This window comes from Pleurodeles waltl, chromosome 5, assembly GCF_031143425.1.
Source record: "Pleurodeles waltl isolate 20211129_DDA chromosome 5, aPleWal1.hap1.20221129, whole genome shotgun sequence".
NCBI classification, from domain to species: Eukaryota; Metazoa; Chordata; class Amphibia; order Caudata; family Salamandridae; genus Pleurodeles; species Pleurodeles waltl.
In genome coordinates this window covers 965,065,847-965,088,578 of record NC_090444.1, presented here as the reverse complement: position 1 = coordinate 965,088,578, position 22,732 = coordinate 965,065,847, and the positions used below count along the sequence as shown (strand labels likewise).

The 22,732-nt window shown below is 44.5% G+C and overlaps 1 protein-coding gene across 2 annotated transcripts in view; it reads left to right on the top strand.

The window, feature by feature from the left end:
• Positions 1–22,732, top strand: part of NINL (ninein like) — a 464,259-nt gene that overhangs the window by 428,291 nt on the left and 13,236 nt on the right. For both annotated transcript variants that reach the window (XM_069235090.1, XM_069235091.1), the window contains one exon: positions 5,988–6,101. In XM_069235090.1, the coding sequence (XP_069091191.1) occupies positions 5,988–6,101 (114 nt within the window). The remainder of the gene's footprint in view (positions 1–5,987; positions 6,102–22,732) is intronic.

Genomic DNA, 22,732 nt, shown 5'->3' with positions numbered 1-22,732 from the left:
CACAGATACCTAATTGAAAGCCGGAGAATTGTTTACAAAATACACCAAGGTCAATTTTGATCTACCAAAATCTTTGTCAAGCAAAACTTCCTGAACCTCTCTATTGACGTGTATGATGGGAAGAGGATAGAGACATACAGAACACTACATTACAGGACAAGCAACACATTTCCTGAAAAACATCTTTTCAGAAATGTCAGTTCAAATTCGGATGCTTCATCTCTGGTAAGTTGCAACGTAATTTGCCCTTGAATATCCCAACAGTAAGAAAGTTTTTTTTCCTGCAAATGCAATACGGTTCCAATTATGTAACTATATGAATATGACTGAAGACAGCTGATAGCATCCACAAGAAAAATACTGCTCCCTGCTAAATTAGCAGCACAAATGTAGATGGCTCACAACATTTTTGTACCGTTGATTTCCTACAAAAATTGATGAAGCCCGCATCCCATTACTTTGTAGTGTGCATGGAAGTGGTCTTCTTTCAGTCTGTTTTACATTCAGGGTAGAAATCCATAACAACAAACATTATCACTCTGGCCTCCAACAGACTGATGTTGATAAGACTCTTTCTGCTCTACACATATAGGTGTTCAGTCAGATGTTCCAAATGCATTTCCCACCATGTAGGAAAAACACCTGACATTTCTCCTCACCTGAATCTGACACTCTTGTATAGACAAATTTAGCCAATCATGAAGCATGACACACTGGATAGAGTGTGATGCCATTCCATAATAAAGGTTTGTATTTCTCTGGTTTTATTTATGTATTGTGCCATTCAGGGATTTCGCAGGTTCTAGTTTTAGAGTAATTCCTGAGGCAGGGGACGTGGCTCTATTGTCTTGTGCCTCCTTTTCCTTACTTGTGGTTTAGAATAGCCAAATCCTGACCATTGTGGTCCGGGGCCCCCACACCCAATCTCAGCAACCATTTGCTCTTCCTTCAAAAGAGCCACACATTAGCCTAGAAGTTGTGACCACTGGATTCTCAGTAACCATTGTAGTGAACATTCACATTCCTGGCTGGAGAGGTAGTTAAGTGTAGGCTGACAAGAGACTCCACAAATGTAACTACCTGAATAGTTTTGTCTGGCAATAATAAAGGAATTATCTTTTATATAAGTTGGATGTGTCATAGTGGAAATGCCTTAATCAGAAAAGCTCTAAGCACCGCAATAAACACAAGTTTTCAGGTGGGCTAAGATTTTACTTTGAGAGGTTTAGGGAAAAAATAATCTCCTGCCACAGGACCATTGTTTTCTAGAATGCTAATACCCTTTCCTGGAGACGCCCTTCAGAAGCCAGTCCTCTAGGACCTGCAGTCCTTGTAAATGCAGATGCACCATAACCAGCTCTGTGAATATCTTGGAAATCCAGTGACATCATTCAATCTGTGTCTTTTAATTCGGCCAAGGATAAGATCCTGAACCTTTCTTTTTACACATTTGTTTTGAGAGCCTTGAGGTCTAAAAAAGATCTTAAATTCCTTGCTTCTCTTTTTGGTATTAGAAAGTACATTGTTTAAGTCACGGTGTTCCATTTTACCTGTAGCTCCTCCTGTATAACCTACTTTGGGAACATTTGTAAAACCACCTTTACAATTTTGCGTTTGCTCTGCTACCCTTTAGTTCTGTGGTCGAGGGCTGTGTGAGGGAATTCTCATGAACAGAAGGCTTATACCATTTTTCTTTTTCTACAATTCTCAGGATTCACCAATTATAAGTTAGTTTCTCTCACTACAAGGTGAAATCTTTTAACCTGTCCTCCAGTTGTGTAACTTGCTCCAAAGGGGTTATCAAAGTGACTTATCTTGAGTAGCAGACACACTTTAACTCAACGCCTGCGCTCCCACTTTTTGCTTGGTTTGTTGTCAGCCCTTCAAGGGTTTTCTACGCAGTGTGTCATAAACGATTGGCCCCTGCCAATCATAGGCCTCTGGAGTCTATCTAGATTATTGAACCAATGTGAAATGCAAGGTTGTGACTGATAGTTCAGAAGGCCTAGCAGTAGTTTTTTTTAAAGTAGTATCAGCTTTGTAGCTGAATAATATAACCCCATCCTGGTGCCTGTCTGAAATTTTGGAATGAGGTCAGAGATAAACCAGGCAGTTTAAACAAGGTTATACAAGAAGGCCAACAGCACACAGAATATAAAGTTCAATAGTGTTGGAGGGATAGGTATCCCTGGTGGTGTGTTGTCGAAGTGAAAGAGTTGAATGGAGTCTCAGGTCTGGTTTGCAGAAGGTGTCTTTATTTGTGGCAACTAGAAATCAGAGTGCCATCAACGAGATACAGCCAACACGTGTTTCGTCACACAAGTGACTTTATCAAGGCTGCAAAACAGTAATCAAAGCACAGAATTTTGTTGGTGGCATGGAAAGATGTAAATATTCAAAAGTAAGCTCAAAGATGAGCATGTGGAAAAAGACTCCAAAAATTGGATCTAAGTGACCAATGATTCATAAGTGAGTTGTGTGGGCCTTAGCAGATGAGTGGGTGAGCATCAATAAAGCACGGCAAACAGTATTCGTGATTAAAACCCATAGTGTGAAGTATGAGAGAGAGGAAGTGAGTCACCGTAACCGAGTGCTAAGTAATCTAGGACCAAAGTAGTGAGAGGTATAAACCCATAGTCCATGGTTTGATAGAAGTAACGTTGAACCTTGATTGGTGTAAGAAAAAAGGGAGACTGTGAAGTGAGGTGAGACAAGTGGATGACTGACGAAGGGCTGAGAGAAAACTATTCGACAGGCAGGTGATAAAGAGTACAACATAGAATTTGAGAGGTCAATGAAGACAGATTAATAACTGTAACGAAGGAAGAGGCAAGCGGGGCCTGAATGCGTCAGAACATACCTGGGCCATTCGGCCAGAGTGGTACGTAACAAGGGTAAGTAGTGAGGGTGCCCCGTAATCGGTTGTATGGGCTATTGGAAGGTCAATTGGAGCTGGGAAGAGAGGCAAGAAAGAAGAAAGAAAATAAAGTTTAGAGGAGTGGGATATAGACAGTAAATAGAGAGATAAACGAAAAAGATGAGTCACACCATGCATACCTTCTAGGAGTGAGCCATTTGAAAGTATGGCTGAGTGGGGTCATGGATATGAAAGAAAAGGCAGGTGTAGCAGGCCCTGATAAGCCTGTGGTGATAACCTAAGTGCGCTCCGGATAAAGGGAAAAAGAAAAGAGAAATGAGCCAGTAGATCGTAAGTGAAGGAAAATGGGAACGTTGATTCGTAATGAAATCGGGAGCCACCATGTGGGGCAAGATGGTCACGAAAAGATAGCTTATAACCTCTCGTTGAGGGGCTGAGAGGCGTGCATGTCCGGTAAAGCTTGTCCTAATACTACACTAGGAACAAGAAGTTAAAGTAAGCTGTGCGCGTCCCCAAAGGCTGGGGAAAGTTGCGTCCGAAAAAATAATAAAAGTGTGCGAAGTATATGCGTACTGCAGCTTGAGTGGGGAAGCATACGTTACAAATGAGCCCTTGTGTAAAGGGCTATGCTGCACAGCGAAGAAGCTGATGTAGCTGCAAGAGAGACCAAAGTGAGGTGAAACTGTGGGGTAAGTTAAAATGCGCGGTATGATGTTGTGTCCACAGCGCTAATAAACATTTGTCTAAAAACCATTAAAGTATATCCGTAAAGATAGTAAAATTCAGGCCGTGGTACATGAAAGGACTAGAAGCTAACAAAACCGCGATGTAAACAAATAAAAAACCGCTAAGGTGAAGCTAAGTTGGGATATTTAGCGGTAAAGGCGAGGATAAGGTGAAAAAAGTAATATAAGTAGAGCGCGCAGTAAAAAGTTGTGTCCACAGCGCTAATCAACAATGGTCCAAACAGTATTACATATAACCGTGAGGAAAGTAAAAATCAGGCCGTAGTATAAGACAGGAATACAAAATAGTAAACCAGCGATAAAGACAAATAATGCAACACTACGGAAAAGTTCAGTTGGAATATTAGCAGTAAGGGCGATGAAACTAAGAAAGGTGGCGCAGGCATACCTGTTGAGACGCGTAGTAGCGTGTAGCACCAAGTCGTCAGATAGTATACTGGTCGAAGGAGACCATGGCATTCGTTATAAGATCGTAAATGGGAATGGTATAGAGATAGAAGAGGGACTGGAGAGTAAGATAGAGGGCAGAATGGCGGCCATCTTGAGTGTATAAAAGGGCGGTTCGAAAGCATAAGAGTGGGAACGGCTGAGACGGTCGGTGGGGTGTGTTGGCCATGTTGTAAGGACCAGGCAAGTAGTGGAAGCCTGTAGTAAGGTCCAGGCAAGTGGCGAAAGCCTGGGCCTGGCATAATGTAAACAACAGGAGACGGAATGTAAGATGAAGAAAAGGTAGAGAGAAAGGCAGGCTATATAAAGATAAGATTAGAGAGTAATTCCAGGTTGAGGTAGTAAGGTGTGTTATGCAGAGTGTAATTAGGTACAGTGAGTCAAGGTAGTAGCAGGCAAGAGTAATTATTGAGTAGATAGAAAAGTGGGTCCCGTGGGTGTAATAATGGAGGAAAGTGATGGTAAAGAATTGGTAAGGAGAGTATGAAAATGCATAGTATAAATAAAAAAATACTCTGGTACACCAGTGGAAATGCAAAGTACATGAAGTTGGCAAAGACATTGGAGCATATGGAGACCGAGGCCGGACTCAATAGTGAAAGGAACAAAGCAATATTGTACAACAGGTGATTGCATATATATATACGGTGGGTGTTTGGACACATGGTTAAAACAACATAGTAGGAAAATAAAACATTGTGACGTAAAATTTGGACAGACAGTATTCCATGAGTATTGCCCTTAGAGGGGGTCCAGTGGGTCATATTCAAACAGAGGACGAGTGGAAAATAGCAATCATGTTAGAAAATAATGTAGTTCATGATCTGTGTTCAGGCCAAATTCAACCGTACGGAGTTTCAAGATCCATTTGGCCTCGCATCTGCGCAGGTCCCTTGTTCTGTCACCCCATCTAGGTGAGTTGGAGACATGCACAAATAAAGACACCTTCTGCAAACCAGACCTGAGACTCCATTCAGAGCCCACTGGGCGTTGCAGACCGTGCCCACCGTGGAGCATGATCCAATGATGAAGCTTGCAACTTTCTAGGTGAAGGCCATTGCATCCCAAAACAAATATTTCCTGGACCTGTGCCACTTGGTGGCTCAGGGGTAAATATTCCATGCTTCTTGAGTACACCGTTCAGAACACCACACTATTCTGTGAATATTTATTAAGGTGGGAGAAAATGTGGTAAACCAGTGAAATATCCTCTCTTGTTTTTATAGATATAGAGACAACTATACACCTGTTTTAAGGTTTCTGCTTGCTAATCACACAAGCAATCTGTGTGCATTCTTCACAAACTACCCCAAGTGGTCAATTATTGGCTTTCACAGACTGCAGACCCACAGAAGAACTTGAGGTGAAATCTTCTTTGTTGTAGTGTCTCTGGGCCACCATCACCAGAGGCAAAGTTGGGAAATCATTAAGCCTCTCATTGTGACTGAAAGCAGCCATTCAAGGATTAGTGTGGTAAGCCTCCACTAACCGCATAATCCTGTAAATAGGGGGCACGGAAACCTGCTTCTTCGACATAATCTCCAGTGGAATTCTTGAAAGCATCTAAAAATGAAAGGTGTCACATTATCATGACACTCAGTCTCCTTAGTGGATGGTGGAGTCAAAGCCAAAAATAGAGACACCTGTCCTCCAGAGGGAAAATGTGTATTAATAGTAAGTAAAATAAAATTGTTGCTGCTTATTTGCTTTTGAAAAATTGGCTTAGGTTTTCTTTAATTTTATCTTCAATTTCTTTTTTCTATTCTATCACTTACTATTTTTTTCTAAAATGATGTATTATATTTAATATATTTATATATTGGATTTGAGTCCCTAAAAAGTTATTATGACTCGGCACAAAGTTTCACCACTGGTCAGTGTCATTTTTAATAGCAATCTGGATGATCGAATTTTAGGAAGAACATGAGAAACTTCTCAGGCGGATGGAGGAGAAGATGTTGGAAGTAGAAATGAATCTGAAAACTGTTCGACTGATGCTCCAGGAAAAGGTGAAACAGCTAAAAGAGCAGGTCAGTAATTAAATCTGTAACGCAATGATACTGACAGCTGCTTTTTTTTGGTAGTCAACTATAGATTGTTTCCATGGGACGGCACACACAGCCTTGGGGTGTTGGGGTCCACATAGAGAAAAGGTTGACCATGCTCTCCTAGGGTGGACAAAGCCACCTCTGGTTGTAGCTACAAGGTTGGCATGTGTGTCTTGCACAGAGGGGTTAGCCATCTGGTCTCTCATTGTATATCTGAGAGAACAACATTTCATGTGTCTACTCTCAGGTCCTGTGCAGTGCCTATGATGGACTGGTGGGTGGCCGGTTGAATTTGATTTCATAGCCAGCCCGCAGGAACTTGCCAGAGTCTATCTGAGGCTACAAATAAGAGAACGTCTGGATATGACCTTAGTAATGGGCTTTAGTGGTGGTCATTCTGAAGCTACTAGGTCTATAGGATCCACTAAAAGCCCAGTATAGTGTATTGTGTAAATTGTGATGGAAATGGCAGGGCCCGTGTTCATGTTGCTGGCAGTCATTTCTGCCACATTTTGAACATGTCTGGAGATTTTGGGGAACAACTGCTGTGAAGTCATTTTTTCCACCGGTCACTATTGCTAGAATTAAAAAACATTGTTGGAGATCTCGGAAAGTCAGTGAAGGTGATTTCTGGAAATGTTTGCAGTGCTCAAAAAAGGAATGAATCCAGACACCGATTTACCAGGCATCTGTCAGCTTTTTGATGCATTAGCAAGATCTTTAACATTCCTCTTTAAGTCTGATTCCTTAGTTTCGCAAGTATCTGATGACACCGTGTTGGCTGGCTACCCCAGTGCATCATGGCCTGATTCTTGTCTCAAACTGTCACTCAAGGAGATTCATCATCCGACTAGTAGTTTGTTGCCTAGACCACCAGTGTAGCCATGGACAGGGATGGCCCTGTCTTTTTTGACAGCCTGGGGCAGAGAAGGTCAGTGGATGGGTGCTCCAAGAACAGTAAGATTAAGGTACTGCTAAACCTAGGTATTTTGTTTTAGGAGGTTTCAACAGTTTATTAAAGGCAATGTTTTCACTTCAACCCATTACCACTGTATTCCTGCTGTAGGGCAAGTATCATGGGTGCTCTTATGCTACTGCCAAAAAGCTTAGAAGACAAGGGGGTGAAGAAATAGGATACAAGGGTGACAGTCCCCTAAGAGGTGCCCCTGACAACCAACTGGTCTTCCAGTTACTCTACAAGGTGACCTCTATTCTACTCATCATCACGTGCTCTTTTGGGTCTCTGGATAGTAGAATGCCAATTTGCATGGCTAGGGCAATATCAGGTCCATTTTTGGAACTTCCTGATATGCCTACTTTGCTAAAGCTTCTCAACATAAAGCCATCATGGAATGTAGTTTCATGGGACCGATTCCGGTTTTGCAGCATGAACCTATAATACATTTGCACGCTGTCCATTAGTTCACTGACTAGTGTTTGGGTCCTGAAATAACCTTCCAAATAGCTTTACTTTTGTGTTGAGTACAAGTGGAGCAAGTGTAACTCACTATGACGTGGATAATAGGTCGACGATGCCCCTGTGGTTATTCACTATCTTCAGGTTCCTGTTTCCTCCAGTGGTTCTGTAAGAACGACTGAGAGCTGTAAGTTTTAGGTTGAATTTGAGAGGGTTAGCAGCAGACGACAAAGAGTACTGCGTTGAGATAAATCCATCTTTATCAGCCCGCATCCCAGATTTTTTACTTTCTGCCATCAGAATTAAAAAGCTAAACTGACCATCTTTCTCTAAGAGAGCTATTTGTGAAGAATGAATGAGCCGGGCAGCAAACTCTACACAGCTGCTAGTGTCAACTTCACAGGTGAAAGCGGAGTAATCATGAGCAAACACAGCTGCTGTGCATGGTTACCTTGTTCAGTTTTTGCAAGTAAACAGCTTGCAAATGAAAAAGTCACTTTCCTCCAGAACGTCAAGGGGGCAAGAAGTCACCAGACAGTGTCTGGGTTTTTGCTCTCATTCATCCCAACAAATACTGTAAACAAAGTGATTTTGCATGGTCAATCTCTCATGGGCTACTCTAGGCTTGGTATGTTTGGGCTGCATCCTGATATTGGAAAGATCCTCTTGGGTTTTTCAGGCCTCTTTAATTTTTAAACTTTTAATCAGTAGTGCAGTTAAAACTCATAGCAGAACTGGGAAAGCTTTCTATTTTGTACCTGAGAAATCATGGCCCAAATTTACTAACGCTTTGCGCCTCGTGACACAAATTGGGCGCAAAGTGTTGGAGTGGGATTTACTATTCAGGGCAAACCAGGATGTGCATTGGAAAGTTCACCAGAATAACGCAAAGTTGTGCGATGCATTACTTTGCATCAGAGGGGCATGCCATGGATGGTACTTGGACATTCCCATGCAACCACTATGGGTTGTGATACAAATCTGTAATTTCTAATTTGCGACAGAAGTTTCCTGCTCCTCGAGGCAGGCATAATGGGGAACATTTTCATTTTTCCTACTGCATGTGCTGCATTGTGCAACAGACTTACAAACCGGAAAGTCTTAAAGGATGTTTTTTTTCTACTGGAAAGGCCCCCTTCAGGACAAAATGTATGCTTTAAAGAATGCACACACTCTTGCACTATGGTGCAAGATTCTGTGGAAGCCACAATTACTTCAGCTCACTTGGAGCGAAAAATGGGGCATATGTTAATAGATATTCTTTTCTCTCCCTTTCACACAAGGCAGCGCAGCAACTTTGGATGCTGTGCTGCTTACCGTCAGATACTAATAAATCCGGGCCTTTGTTTTTCTAACGTAGCATTATTTATACAGAAGGATTTTCAACAGTATCTGAAATGAAAGTCGAAATAACTCCGCAGTAGAGACCACCTCAAAACATGGGAGGGTCATAGCCTTTAATCTCTGCCAGCCTTAAGAGAAGCAGCTGGGATTTGCTGGGAGCAGTGCATTGGCTCTAGTTTCTTCAGTAGTGAGGTTCTTTTTGTATGAGACCAATTTTTTAGTGGTCATATAGAAATGATATGTTCCGCAGCCCTTTTAACCTTCTGATGACATGAAACAGGCACCTATGTTTTGAGGATTTCCTCCCTTCATGAAAGACACAATGCCAGGAAGGGGCACCTGCTGTACACAAATCACTCTAAAAGTGCCTCGCCTAATTTTGACGTATATGTTGATTAAATGCTCTGCTATCCAGGGCAATTCCTTAACTACCATTGATTAAGTAAGTAGATCTGACGTTTTTACAGTGACAAATTTTGGTAGGATGCTTATGAAGAAGTGTTGTGTGTGATGCTGAATTAAAAAATGGGGAGTTAACATGGTAAAGTGCGGTGTGCAAAGTCCTCCAACTCACAAAAGTTTTAAAAAGCTCACAAGCTTTGAAGCAGCAGAATGTTTTCCTGCTGTTGCAAGGGGTCACGTAGGGCAGGGGACTACCAGTCACCACTGGGTGGTATCCCCCATCCTCTCTTTCTGGCCCACATGTCCAAGCAGAGTATCAGTTACACCTGTTCTTGCAGCGTATGCTGCCAACACTGGAGTGCCTGGTACAGGATTGGCACTCGACCCCATGCATACTCCCAGCTTCCCACGCTTCTTAACTGTTTTAAGAAAGTTTCAGCGAGTATCCTGGGTATCCTCACAATTACCTGTAGGAGAAAGTACCGCTCCCAGGACTTCATATACCTAGAGATCAGGAGTGCATGCTCACTAGGTGGTTCAAGTCAGTTGTACTCAGAGATTTAAGTTTACCAGCTATTTCTGACTGTTCACTCTTACAGCGGTGCATGTTGGTAGATGTGAGAAAATAGCTGCTTGCCTGGGACTTATTCAAGGGCGTGATATACATGTAACGGAACAGCACAGTGCTGCGCTTTTAAACTGACGGTACCATATCACATCAACCGAGGGGATATGTTCAGAACATAATAATATTAATAGAACAGTACCATTATTCAGCAGTATTTGAACTTTCCAGCAAGACTGCTATACTCTAATAATGTAATACCTTTAGGTACTTGTGGTTTCAGCAAAGCAATATTTGATTGGGCATGGAGTGTGGGGCCCGTCTTGTACATTCCTGAGCAAGTCTGACAAATAATGATATGGTGTACACAAGGAGGTTCAGTGCATGCTTTCCTCACACAAGGCTTAACCACTAACAATTCACGCCCATTGAGAAACACAGAAGGTGCAGTACAAGTAGTAGCAGCTCACACTTTCACAAATACAGAAAAAGTACATCATAGGTATCAGCAGTACAAGTTTCTCTGACACGTGCACACATGGCAGAGTACCTGGACGTTTCAGAGAGGGCAGAACCGGGATACCACAGCATGGCTGCTATACTTGGAAATTGGTAATGCCATAGCGTCCTTGCACCGATAATGTGCTATTAATGTAGTTATACAACTTTTTCATATTGTGTATATCCCCAAGCCCCTGTCTGGATCTGGAAAATTCAAAGTAGTGCTCCTGTGCACCGGCTGGTGGTGCAGTGTGATTGAGATGATGTTGTTCCACTCCAGAACTGAGAAATAGAGCTGTATATAAGTGCCACCCATCTGAACTTACGTTAGTTCTTTTGGGCCTTCAGACGCTGATCCAGGGCGCAGTTCCTTTTTTCTTAACTTGTGAAGAGAAATTTTTCCTTTAAATTTTCCAGTGTGCAAGCGATGTTATCCCATAGGATTACAGCGTTTAAGCGTTGTAGGCACTGTCGCAAACAGATGTCTGTGACAGATCCCCCTGAGGTGTACCTTTGGTGCTTGGGTTCCTCGCACAAATCCAAGGCCTGCGATGGCTACACCTCAGTGAAACCAAAAGCGATCCAGTATTGCAAGGCAAAGCTCTGCATAGTTAGCACTGGAAGGATCCACACAGGTCATGCTCCAAGTCGACAGGGCAGACCTGCGCCCAAGGCCTTTCTTCCTCAAGGTGGAAGTCTTCGACTAGCTTACAGAAGAAACACAAGAAGTCCTAGTGGGACTGGCCCCTTCCCACCACTCCTCAAAGAAAATGTGAGATTGTCATTGTGCCTGGGTCTCACTCCCATTCAACCAAGAAACTGATTCCATCTCTGTTTTTGATGCACCCAGAGGTTCTGGGCCCAATGGCGATCTCTCAGCAAGTCTAAGCCTTTTGTGAGCCTATGTTGTGCATTTTTGGCACCCTTCTGGTTCCACCTGACACGCCTATGGACACCAAGGATCCATAGGGCCTTCCATTCATATTAATGGCGGCGGATTCGTCCTCGGTGTCGTCTGGACTGCTTAAACTCACCTCCAGTTCTGTGCCAGCATAGTGCACCCACCCCTCATGCATCAATGCTGGAGGAGGACCTCTAACCCATCGTCCAGATCTTGCCATGCCACAGCATATATTGACCCCATCGGACTCAGATACAAGCCCACTACTATCTGGCTGAACTCATACATTGCACCACCTTTTTACCTCCGCAACCCCCCCCCCCCCCCCCCCCCCCCAATTTTGTGCTGAGCCCTTTTTTTTTGGCTATTAGGGGTAGTTTGCGCTTAGGCCTTCATAACTTTTTGTCCACATAAGCTATCCACACCAAATTTGTGTCCTTTTTTTCAACATCCTAAGCATTCTAAAGGTACCCAGAGTTTGTGGGTTCCCCTGGAGGACACCAAGAAATTATCCAAAATACAGCTACAATTTCGTTTTCAAAAAAATGGGGAAAAAGGGCTGCAGAAGAAAGCATGTGCTTTTTTTTCCCTGAAAATGGCATCAACAAAGGGTTTGCAGTGCTAAAATCACAATTTTCCCAGCTTTCAGGAACAGGCAGACTTAAATCAGAAAAACACATTTTTCTTCACAGTTTTTGCATTTTACCGGGACATACCCCATTTTTTGTGTATTAGGCCTCCTTCCAGTTAGTGCCAGAAATGGGTGTGAAACCAATGCTGGATCCCGAACAGCTAAACATTTCTGAAAAGTAGACAAAATTCTGAATTCAGCAAGGGGTCATTTGTGTAGATCATTCAAGGTTTTTTCTACAGAAACTAACAGCTAAAATATGATATATTGAAATTGAGGTGAAAAAAGAGCCATTTCTGGCCACGTTTTCTTCTATAACTTTTTTTCAGCTATGGCAGATGTTTTAAAGCAATATACCGTTACGTCTGCTGGACTCTTCTGGTTGCGGGGATATATAGGGCCTGTAGGTTCATCAAGAACCATAGGGACCTAGAGCCAATAAATGAGCTTCACCTTGCAAATGGGTTTTCATTGTATACCTTTTATACCGGGTATACAGCAATTCATTTGGTTAAATATAGAGATTGAAAAATAGGTATCAAGGAAACCTTTGTATTTCCAAAATGGGCACAAGGTAAGGTGTTGAGAAGCAGTTGTTATTTGCACAGCTCTGAATTCCGGGGTCCCCGTACTAGCATGTGAATTACAGGACATTTTTCAAATAGACTTCTTTTTTACACACTGTCTTACATTTGGAAGGAACAAATGTAGAGAAAGACAAGGGGCAAGAACACTTGTTCTTCTATTCTTTGTTCCCCCAAATCTCCAGATAAAAATGGTACTTCACTTGTGTGGGTAGTGCCCGTGACAGGAAACGCAACATGGACACATCACATTTTTACATTGAAATCTGACATGTTTTTTGGAAAGTGCGTAGCTTAGGATTTTGGCCTCAATCTCAGCCGGCACCTAGGGAAACCTACCAACCTGTGCATTTTTGAAAACTAGACACCTAGGGGAATCCAGGATGGGGTGACTTGTGGCACTCTCACCAGGTTCTGTTACCAAGAATCCTTTGCAACCTCAAAACTTAGCAAATAAAAAACACTTTTTCCTCGCATTTCGGTGATAGAAAGTTCTGGAATCTGAGAGGAGCCACAAATGTCCTTCCACCCACCATTTCCCAAGTCTCCCGATAAAAAAATTATACCTCACTTGTGTGGGTAGGCCGAGTGCCTGCAACAGGAAATGCCCCAAAACATAACGTGGACACATCACATTTTCCCAAAGAAAACTGACCTGTCTTTTGCAAAGTGCCTAGCTGTGGGTTTTGGCCTCTAGCTCAGCCAGCACCTTGAAAAACATAGCAAACCTATACATTTCTGAAAACTAGACACCTAGGGGAACCCATGATGGGGTAACTTGTGTTGCTCTCACCAGGTTATGTTACCCAGAATCCTTTGCAAACTTCAACATTTGGCAAAAAAAATACTTTTTCCTCACATTGCGGTGATGGAAAGTTCTGGAATCTGAGAGGAGCCACAAATTTCCTTCCACCCAGCATTCCTCCAAGTCTCCCAATAAAAATGGTACCTCACTTGTGTGGGTAGGCCTATTGCCCGTGTCAGGAATAGGTCACACAACGGTCAATGTTATTCCTTACATGAGGGCAACTATTGACACTGGGGTGATCCATTCCTGATGCAGGAACTAGGTCCTGGCACTCAAGTGGGGTACTGTTTTTTTATCAGGACAGGTGGGTAAACACTGGGTGGTTGGAATTTTGTGGATCCCAACATTCCTGTAGTTTGTATGACAGAAATGAAAGAAAAAATAGAGATTTTATTCAACATTTCACCTTTGCAAGGTATTCTGGGTAAGAAAACTTTGAGGAAACTACACAAGTCACACCTTTGTGGACTCCCCAGGGTGTCTAGTTTCCAGAAAGGTCTGGGTTCGGTAGGTTTTCCTATATGGCTGCTGAGCCCGGGACCAAAAACGCAGGTGCCTCCCTTACAAAACCAGGTTGTTTTGTGATGGATAATTTTGATGTCTCCACAATACAATTTGGGGTGTGGAATTTGGGGCTGACCTAAATTGGGTAGCTCCCAAGAGAGCACCCTCTCTGTGCTTGCCGCATGCACCTGCTCTCTGGGTTGGGCTAACCAGCTATTGTCCCACTGCACAAACTGTGCTTGCGAAGGGACAGCAGGACTGTCCTCATCACCTCCCTCAGAATCACTGGAAGAGGAGTTGTCAGAAAAATCATTCCCAGAGTCTGCGCCATTGTCCTATCCCTCAGATGCTGTCTCAGTATCTGCTGTCTCTGTCTCTGATCCTACGTAAACTGTCCTCTATAACCTGAGTTAGGGCTTGAGCAGCAGTCATCCAATGAGATGTCATCTCTGCTTCTGGCTAAACTGTCGCCCTAAAACACTAGCTTACGCAGACAGTCACAGAATTGCTGGTGGGTGTGTGTGATGCATGCAACAGTAAAGGTCACTTTACTTTTGCTTCTTCGCTCAATCAGCACGTTCTTTCAAGACACTCAAAAAACAAAAAAGACACACTATTACTTCACCTTGTCACATACCAATCGTCACAGTCTTTAGTGCCTCCGGCACCCAGTCCAACAATCATTATTGGTGCTCCCACTCCCATGACCACCTCCTCGGATTCCCTTACTACCACCCATCAAAAGTGTCCTTCATCTCTCCATAGCCCCCCTCGCACATACATTTCATTTGTATTATAGCGCAGGTAATGGCTGGCTTTACTAATCCACTCAGCTATTCACATAAAATACAGATTTGATCTTTGCAGTAGGCATATAAACCTTCTGCGCTACTTTATGGCATCAAAACTGCCACTAGACAAAAGTCAGATCCTTTTTTAGCAGAAACATAATCACAACGGTTACTTGACTTTTTTTATTGCTGCCTAAAAGCTACAGTTGAAGTATGTGCATTGCTTTGATGACGCAAGCTGCAACTGCAAGACAACTGGTGTCAAATATATACATATATATTAGTTTGATGGCATGTGTAGCTGCAGATACACATGCTATGCATAGTCTGCAATCTAGTGTTGGGCTCGTAGTGTTACAAGTTGTTTTTTCTTTGAAGAAGTGTTTTCGAGTCACAGGATCGAGTGACTCCTCCTCTTCGGCTCCACTGCTCATGGGTATCGACTCCATGTTAGATTGTTTTCTGTCTGCCATCGGGTTCGGATGTGTTTCTTTTCTCTCCGATAGTTCGAGTCGGAAAAGTTCTAAAACTTTCTAATTCTCGTTGGTATTGTTTAGATTGCGTACCATCTTCCATCTGTACCGTCGGGTCAAACATCTTTACTCGCCCTTCGGGGCGCCTGCTCCCAACTCGGGCCTGGTCGGGCCGACCGCGTGTAAGCCTCATGGACCGGACCCCATTCCACTTTTGTCCTCGGTGCCACGCAAAATTTCCCTACACAGACCAACATCTCGTCTGTAATCTCTGTCTCTCCCAGACCATCGGGAAGAAAATTACGAGGCCTGCAGATCCTTCCGTTCGAAGAAAATTCTCAGAGGCAGAAGAGCACAGAGACTCGAGATGGCGTCCAAGAGCACAGAACGTCTCGACATCGAGGAGGAGGAGATCATGCACACGGCAGTCTCTGTCCGAGGGTCCGACTCCGAACAGGAGTCCGAGGAGGACAGACCGGTCACGGCAGGACAGCACCGTGAGTACACCTGCTCCTGCCCCAGCCAAGCCCAAACATAAGGCCTTGGGAACGCCACTGCCGGAAGGCCATGGCTCGACCTGTAAAAAGGCCTTCGGTGACCAACCAACAACTTCGGCACCGAAAAAGGCCACGCCAACTAAGCCTTCGGACTCGAGTCGAAGCTCTGTCTCCGAGACTACCAAACATCGAGCCTTCGAGTTGAAACCTCGAAAATCGTTTTCGGAGCCGAGGCCATCATCGACACCCAGCCTTTCGATACCGAAAAAACCTGCTTCGGAACCAAAAAGGCCAATTTATACAGAGGAACATGGACTTTCGCAAGCACTCAAAGCCATAAAATCACTGAGGAACATTCACAAATGGAGGCTATAGTTGAAAGGCAAGCCAGGATTCACATCCTTGGGAACGCCACTGCCGGAAGGCCATGGCTCAACCCGTAAAAAGGCCTTCGGTGACCAACCAACAACTTCGGCACCGAAAAAGGCCACGCCAACTAAGCCTTCGGACTCGAATTGAAGCTCTGTCTCCGAGACTACCAAACATCGATCCTTCGAGTTGAAACCTCGAAAATCGTTTTCGGAGCCGAGGCCATCATCCACACCCAGCCTTTCGATACCGAAAAAACCTGCTTCGGAACCAAAAAGGCCAATTTATACAGAGGAACATGGACTTTCGCAAGCACTCAAAGCCATAAAATCACTGAGGAACATTCACAAATGGAGGCTATAGTTGAAAGGCAAGCCTGGATTCACATCCACAAGGACACTGGCAGAATTATAACAGCACCTCCTCTACAGTCTAAGAGAAAATTAGCCTTCCAAGAAGAATTGGACACTGATCAGCCACCAGCTAAAGTGCCAAAGTCTAAAGAGAAACCACCGCCTCCTCAATTTTCTTCTCCTCAGTCTCCTCATTTGCTTATTACTCCCCCTACTAGTCCCACACCTGTGCAATCTTCTGTACATTCATTTGATTCAAAGCACGACAATGTGGATCCATGGGATCTTTATGATCCAGATCCCATTCCGGATAACAATCCAGACTGCTATCCCTCTAAACCATCAACACCAGAGGATAGTACAGGATATACTCAGGTATTAGCTAGGGTGGCATCCTATCACAATGTCACCATGCACACTGAGCCATTAGCAGATGACTTCCCTTTTAACTCCCTATCCTTTACACATACCACCTATCAGTCGCTTCCCATGCTCCCAGGCATGTTAAAGCTTGCACATCAAATATTTCAGGAACCAGTGAAAGCCAGAATAATTACTCCTAGAGTGGAGAAAAAGTATAAGCCACCACCCTCTGATCATTCCTTTATCACACAACAATTGCCTCCGGACTCTGTAGTGATAAGTGCAGCTAGGAAAAGAGCAAACTCGCAGTCATCAGGGGATGGACCCCCACCGGACAAGGAGAGCAGAAAATTTTATGCTGCGGGAAAAGGGTGGCATCTCAGGCAGCCAACCAGTGGAGGATAGCCAACTCCCAGGCATTGTTGGCTAGATATGATAGAGCCAACTGGGATGAGATGAAGGATATAATACAACATCTCCCCAAAGACCAACAAAAAAGGGTGCAACAAATAGTTGAGCAAGGGCAGGCTATCACAAACAATCAGATCAGGTCAGCCCTAGACTCTGCAGACACGGCAGCTAGAACAATCAATACTGCGGTCACCATACGAAGACACGCATGGCTTAGATCTTCAGGATTTAAGCCTGAAATTCAACAGGCGGTCCTCAATATGCCGTTTAACCAAAAACAGCTTTTTGGCCCAAGGTAGACACGGCTATTGAAAAAATGAAAAAAGATTCAGACCCAGCTAAAGCCATGGGTGCTTTGTTTACAGCGCAGTACATGGGATCCTTTCGTAAGCCCCAATACAGAGGTGGATTTAGAACCCAAACACCTGAGGCATCCACCTCACAAACAAAGTTGGCCTACCAACCTCAATATCAAAGAGGTGGGTTCAAAAGCACTTACAGAGGCCAGTACCCCAGAGGCAGGGGAAAATATCAGTCAACAAAGCAAGCCTCACAACAGCCAAAGCAGTGACTTAATCCATCCCTTCCCAACTCACACCTCACCTGTGGGGGGAAGACTGCAAAGGTTCCACACCAATTGGCTATCCATCACAACAGACAACTGGGTATTATCAATCATCCGCAATGGCTATTGCATAAAATTGGCACAAATTCCACCAAATATTCCACCAAAACCACACAACCTCTCCACACAACATATCGCCCTGTTGCAAGAAGAAGTACAATCTCTATTACTCAAACAAGCAATAGAGCCAGTGCCACAAAATCAACTAGGAACACAAGTTTACTCGCTGTATTTCCTCATTACCAGAAAGGACGGAACCTTAAGGCCAATATTAGATCTCAGAACCCTCGATCTTTACATCCTGTCAGAACACTTTCACATGGTAACACTACAGGATGTTGTCCCGCTACTTCAACAGCACGATTTAATGGCAACATTAGACCTCAAAGATGCGTATTTTCACATACCCATCCATCCAGCGCACAGAAAATATCTCAGGTTTGTAATACAGGGAAAGCATTATCAGTTCAAAGTGTTAACCTTTGGAATAACAACAGCTCCCAGAGTATTCACAAAATGCCTGGCGGTAGTTGCAGCCTACCTAAGAAGGCAACACATTCATGTCTTCCCATATCTCGACGATTGGCTAATAAAATCCAACAGTCATACACAGTGTCAAAAACATACGCATTATGTAATACACACCCTACACAGCCCAGGGTTCTCCATAAACTACCAAAAATCACAGCTACAATTTGCGCAAATTCAACAGTATTTAGGGGCCACACTAAATATGCAAACAGCGCTTCCAAGCCCAAGTCCACAAAGAATACAAGCATTTCGCAATATATTGACACAAATACAGCCAGCCCAACAGCACACTGTCATATTCGTCATTAAACTATTGGGCATGATGGCATCCTGTATCGCCATTGTCCCACATGCAAGACTAAACATGCGGCCTTTACAACAGTGCCTTGCACAGCAATGGGCACAGGCACAGGGTTCAACTTCATGATCTAGTGTTGATGGACCGCCAAACATGCATATCACTTCAGTGGTGGAATGCCACAAACCTAAACAAAGGGTGGCCATTTCAAGACCCCGTGCCTCAGACCACACTTACAACAGATGCATCAATGATTGGCTGGGGGGCGCACCTCAACAATCACAACATTCAAGGACAATGGGACGCCAAACACAAACAGTTACACATAAATCACCTGTGTAAGGAAATGCCTCCTTGGCATGGTTACCCTCTGACTTTTTGCCTGTGCTGATGCCAAGTTATGATTTGAAAGTGTGCTGAGGCCTGCTAACCAGGCCCCAGCACCAGTGTTCTTTCCCTAAACTGTACCTTTGTCTCCACAGGTAAGTCCCTTGTAACTGGTACCCCTGGTACCAAGGGCCCTGATACAAGGGAAGGTCTCTAAGGGCTGCAGCATGTCTTATGCCACCCTGGGGACCCCTCACTCAGCACATGCACACTGCTTGCCAGCTTGTGTGTGCTGGTGGGGAGAAAATGACCAAGTCGACATGGCACTCCCCTCAGGGTGCCATGCCAACCTCACACTGCCTGTGTCATAGGTAAGTCACCCCTCTAGCAGGCCTTACAGCCCTAAGGCAGGGTGCACTATACCACAGGTGAAGGCATAGGTGCATGAGCACTATGCCCCTACAGTGTCTAAGCAAAACCTTAGACATTGTAAGTGCAGGGTAGCCATAAGAGTATATGGTCTGGGAGTCTGTCAAACACGAACTCCACAGCACCATAATGGCTACACTGAAAACTGTGAAGTTTGTTATCAAACATCTCAGCACAATAAATGCACACTGATGCCAGTGTACATTTTATTGTGAAATACACCCAGAGGGCATCTTAGAGATGCCCCCTGAAAACATACCCGACTTCCAGTGTGGGCTGACTAGTTTTTGCCAGCCTGCCACACACCAGACATGTTGCTGGCCACATGGGGAGAGTGCCTTTGTCACTCTATGGCCAGGAACAAAGCCTGTCCTGGGTGGAGGTGCTTCACACCTCCCCCTGCAGGAACTGTAACACCTGGCGGTGAGCCTCAAAGGCTCACCCCTTTGTTACAGCGCCACAGAGCATCCTAGCTGGTGGAGATGCCCGCCCCTCCGGCCACTGCCCCCACTTTTGGCGGCAAGGCTGGAGGAGATAATGAGGAAAACAAGGAGGAGTCACTCCCCAGTCAAGACAGCCCCCAAAGTGTCCTGAGCTGAGGTGACTCTGACTTTTAGAAATCCTCCATCTTGCAGATGGAGGATTCCCCCAATAGGATTAGGGATGTGCCCCCCTCCCCACAGGGAGGAGGCACAAAGAGGGTGTAGCCACCCTCAGGGCTAGTAGCCATTGGCTACTATCCTCCCAGACCTAAACACACCCCTAAATTGAGTATTTAGGGGCTCCCAGAACCGAGGAAGATAGATTCCTGCAACCTGAAGACGAAGAAGGACTGCTGACCTGAAGCCCTGCAGAGAAGACGGAGACACCAACTGCTTTGGCCCCAGCCCTACCGGCCTGTCTCCCCACTTCAAGAAAAACTGCAACAGCGACGCATCCCCCAGGGTCCAGCGACCTCTGAAGCCTCAGAGGACTACCCTGCATCTAAAAGGACCAAGAAACTCCAGAGGACAACGGCCCTGTTCAACTAAACTGAAACATTGCAACAAAGAAGCAACTTTTAAAGACCACACGTTTCCCGCCGGAAGCGTGAGACTTTCCACTCTGCACCCGACGCCCCCGACTCGTCCTGCGGAAAACTAACTCTACAGGGAGGACGCCCCGGCGACTGTGAGCCCTTGAGTAACCAGAGTTGATCCCCCCTGCCCCCCCACAGCGATGCCTGCAGAGGGAATCCAGAGGCTCCCCCTGACCGCGACTGCCTGCTTCAAGGAACCAGACGCCTGGAAAACACTCTGCACCCGCAGCCCCCAGGACCTGAAGGAACCGAACTCCAGTGCAGGAGCGACCCCCAGGCGACCCTCTTCCTAGTCCAGGTGGTGGCTACCCGAGGAGACCCCCCCCTGTGTCTGCCTGCATCGCTGAAGAGACCCCCGGGTCTCCCCAGTGAAACCTATTGAAAACCCGATGCCTGTTTGCACTCCGCACCCGGCCGCCCCTGTGCCGCTGAGGGTGTACTTTCTGTGCCTGCTTGTGTCCCCCCCGGTACCCTACAAAACTCCCCTGGTCTGCCCTCCGAAGTCCGGGGTACTTACCTGCTGGCAGACTGGAACCGGGGCACCCCTATTTCCATTGAAGCCTGTGTGTTTTGGGCACCACTTTGACCTCTGCACCTGACCGGCCCTGAGCTGCTGGTGTGGTAACTTGGGGGTTGCCTTGAACCCCCAACGGTGGGCTACCTTGGACCCAACTTTGAACCCTGTAAGTGTTTTACTTACCTGTGAACTTGACAATTACTTTTCTCCCCAAGGAACTGTTGATTTTTGCACAGTGTCCACTTTTAAAATAGCTTATTGCCATTTTTGCCAAAACTGTACATGCTATTTTGATAATTCAAAGTTCCCAAGATACCTGAGTGAAATACCTTTCATTTAAAGTATTGTTTGTAAATCTTGAATCTGTGGTTCTTAAAATAAACTAAGAAAATATATTTTTCTATATAAAAACCTATTGGCCTGGAATTGTCTTTGAGTGTGTGTTCCTCATTTATTGCCTGTGTGTGTACAACAAATGCTTAACACTACCCTCTGATAAGACTACTGCTCGACCACACTACCACAAAATAGAGCATTAGAATTATCTCTTTTTGCCACTATCTTACCTTCTAAGGGGAACCCTTGGACTCTGTGCACACTATTTCTTTCTTTGAAATAGTATTTACAGAGCCAACTTCCTACAACCTAGAAATGCTAGCTGTATTCCTAGCACTCAAAGCTTTTCAGCCTCTTCTCACTCACAAGAACATCCTTATCAAAACAGACAACATGACAACAATGTATTACCTAAATAAACAAGGAGGGACCCATTCGTCCCAACTCTCCCTCCTAGCCCAAAAGATTTGGCATTGGGCAATCCACAACAAAATTCACCTGGTAGCACAGTACATTCCAGGGATACACAACCAATTAGCAGATGTTCTCAGCCGAGATCATCAACAAACACAAGTGGGAGATTCATCCTCAAGTGCTTCAGCTATACTTTCACCATTGGGGAACACCAGACATAGATCTATTTGCCACCAGCGAAAACGCAAAATGTCAGAATTTCGCATCCAGGTCCCCACATCCCCTATCCAAGGGCAATGCTCTATGGATCAATTGGTCAGGGATATTTGCTTACGCTTTTCCCCCTCTCCCGCTCATTCCATTTCTAGTCAACAAACTACGTCAAAACAAATACTCATAGTGCCAATGTGGGCACGTCAACCCTGGTACACATCACTATTAGACCTGTCAGTAGTACCACATATCAAACTCCCAAACAGACCAGATCTGTTAACACAAAACAAACAACTAATCAGGCATCCGAATCCCAACATACTCAATCTAGCGATTTGGCTCCTGAAGTCATATAGTTTGTGTATCTACAACTACCAACTGAATGTATGGAAGTAATTAAACAAGCAAGAAAATCCACTACCAGACAGTGCTATGCAAACAAATGGAAAAGAGTTGTGTATTACTGCCAATCTAAACAAATTACCCCTCTTTCAGCATCAATACAAGACACTGTAAGTTATTTGCTTCATTTGCAAAAAGCAAACTTAGCTTTTTCATCCATAAAAATAGATCTCACTGCAATCTCTGCGTACTTGCAAAATATACAACACAGCTCTTTAGAATTCCTGTTATCAAAGCCTTCGTGGAAGGATTAAAACGCATCATTCCACCTAGAACGCCTCCAGTGCCTTCCTGGAATCTAAACATAGTGCTCACACGACTTATGGGTCCACCATTTGAACCTATGCACTCAGGCCAGATTCAATACCTAACATGGAAAGTTGCCTTCCTAGTCGCAATTACTTCATTAAGAAGAGTTAGTGAAATCCAAGCTTTTACAATTCAAGAACCGTTCATACAAGTACACAAACATAAAGTTGTACTTCGAATGAACCCAAAATTTCTCCCAAAAGTTATATCAACGTTTCAT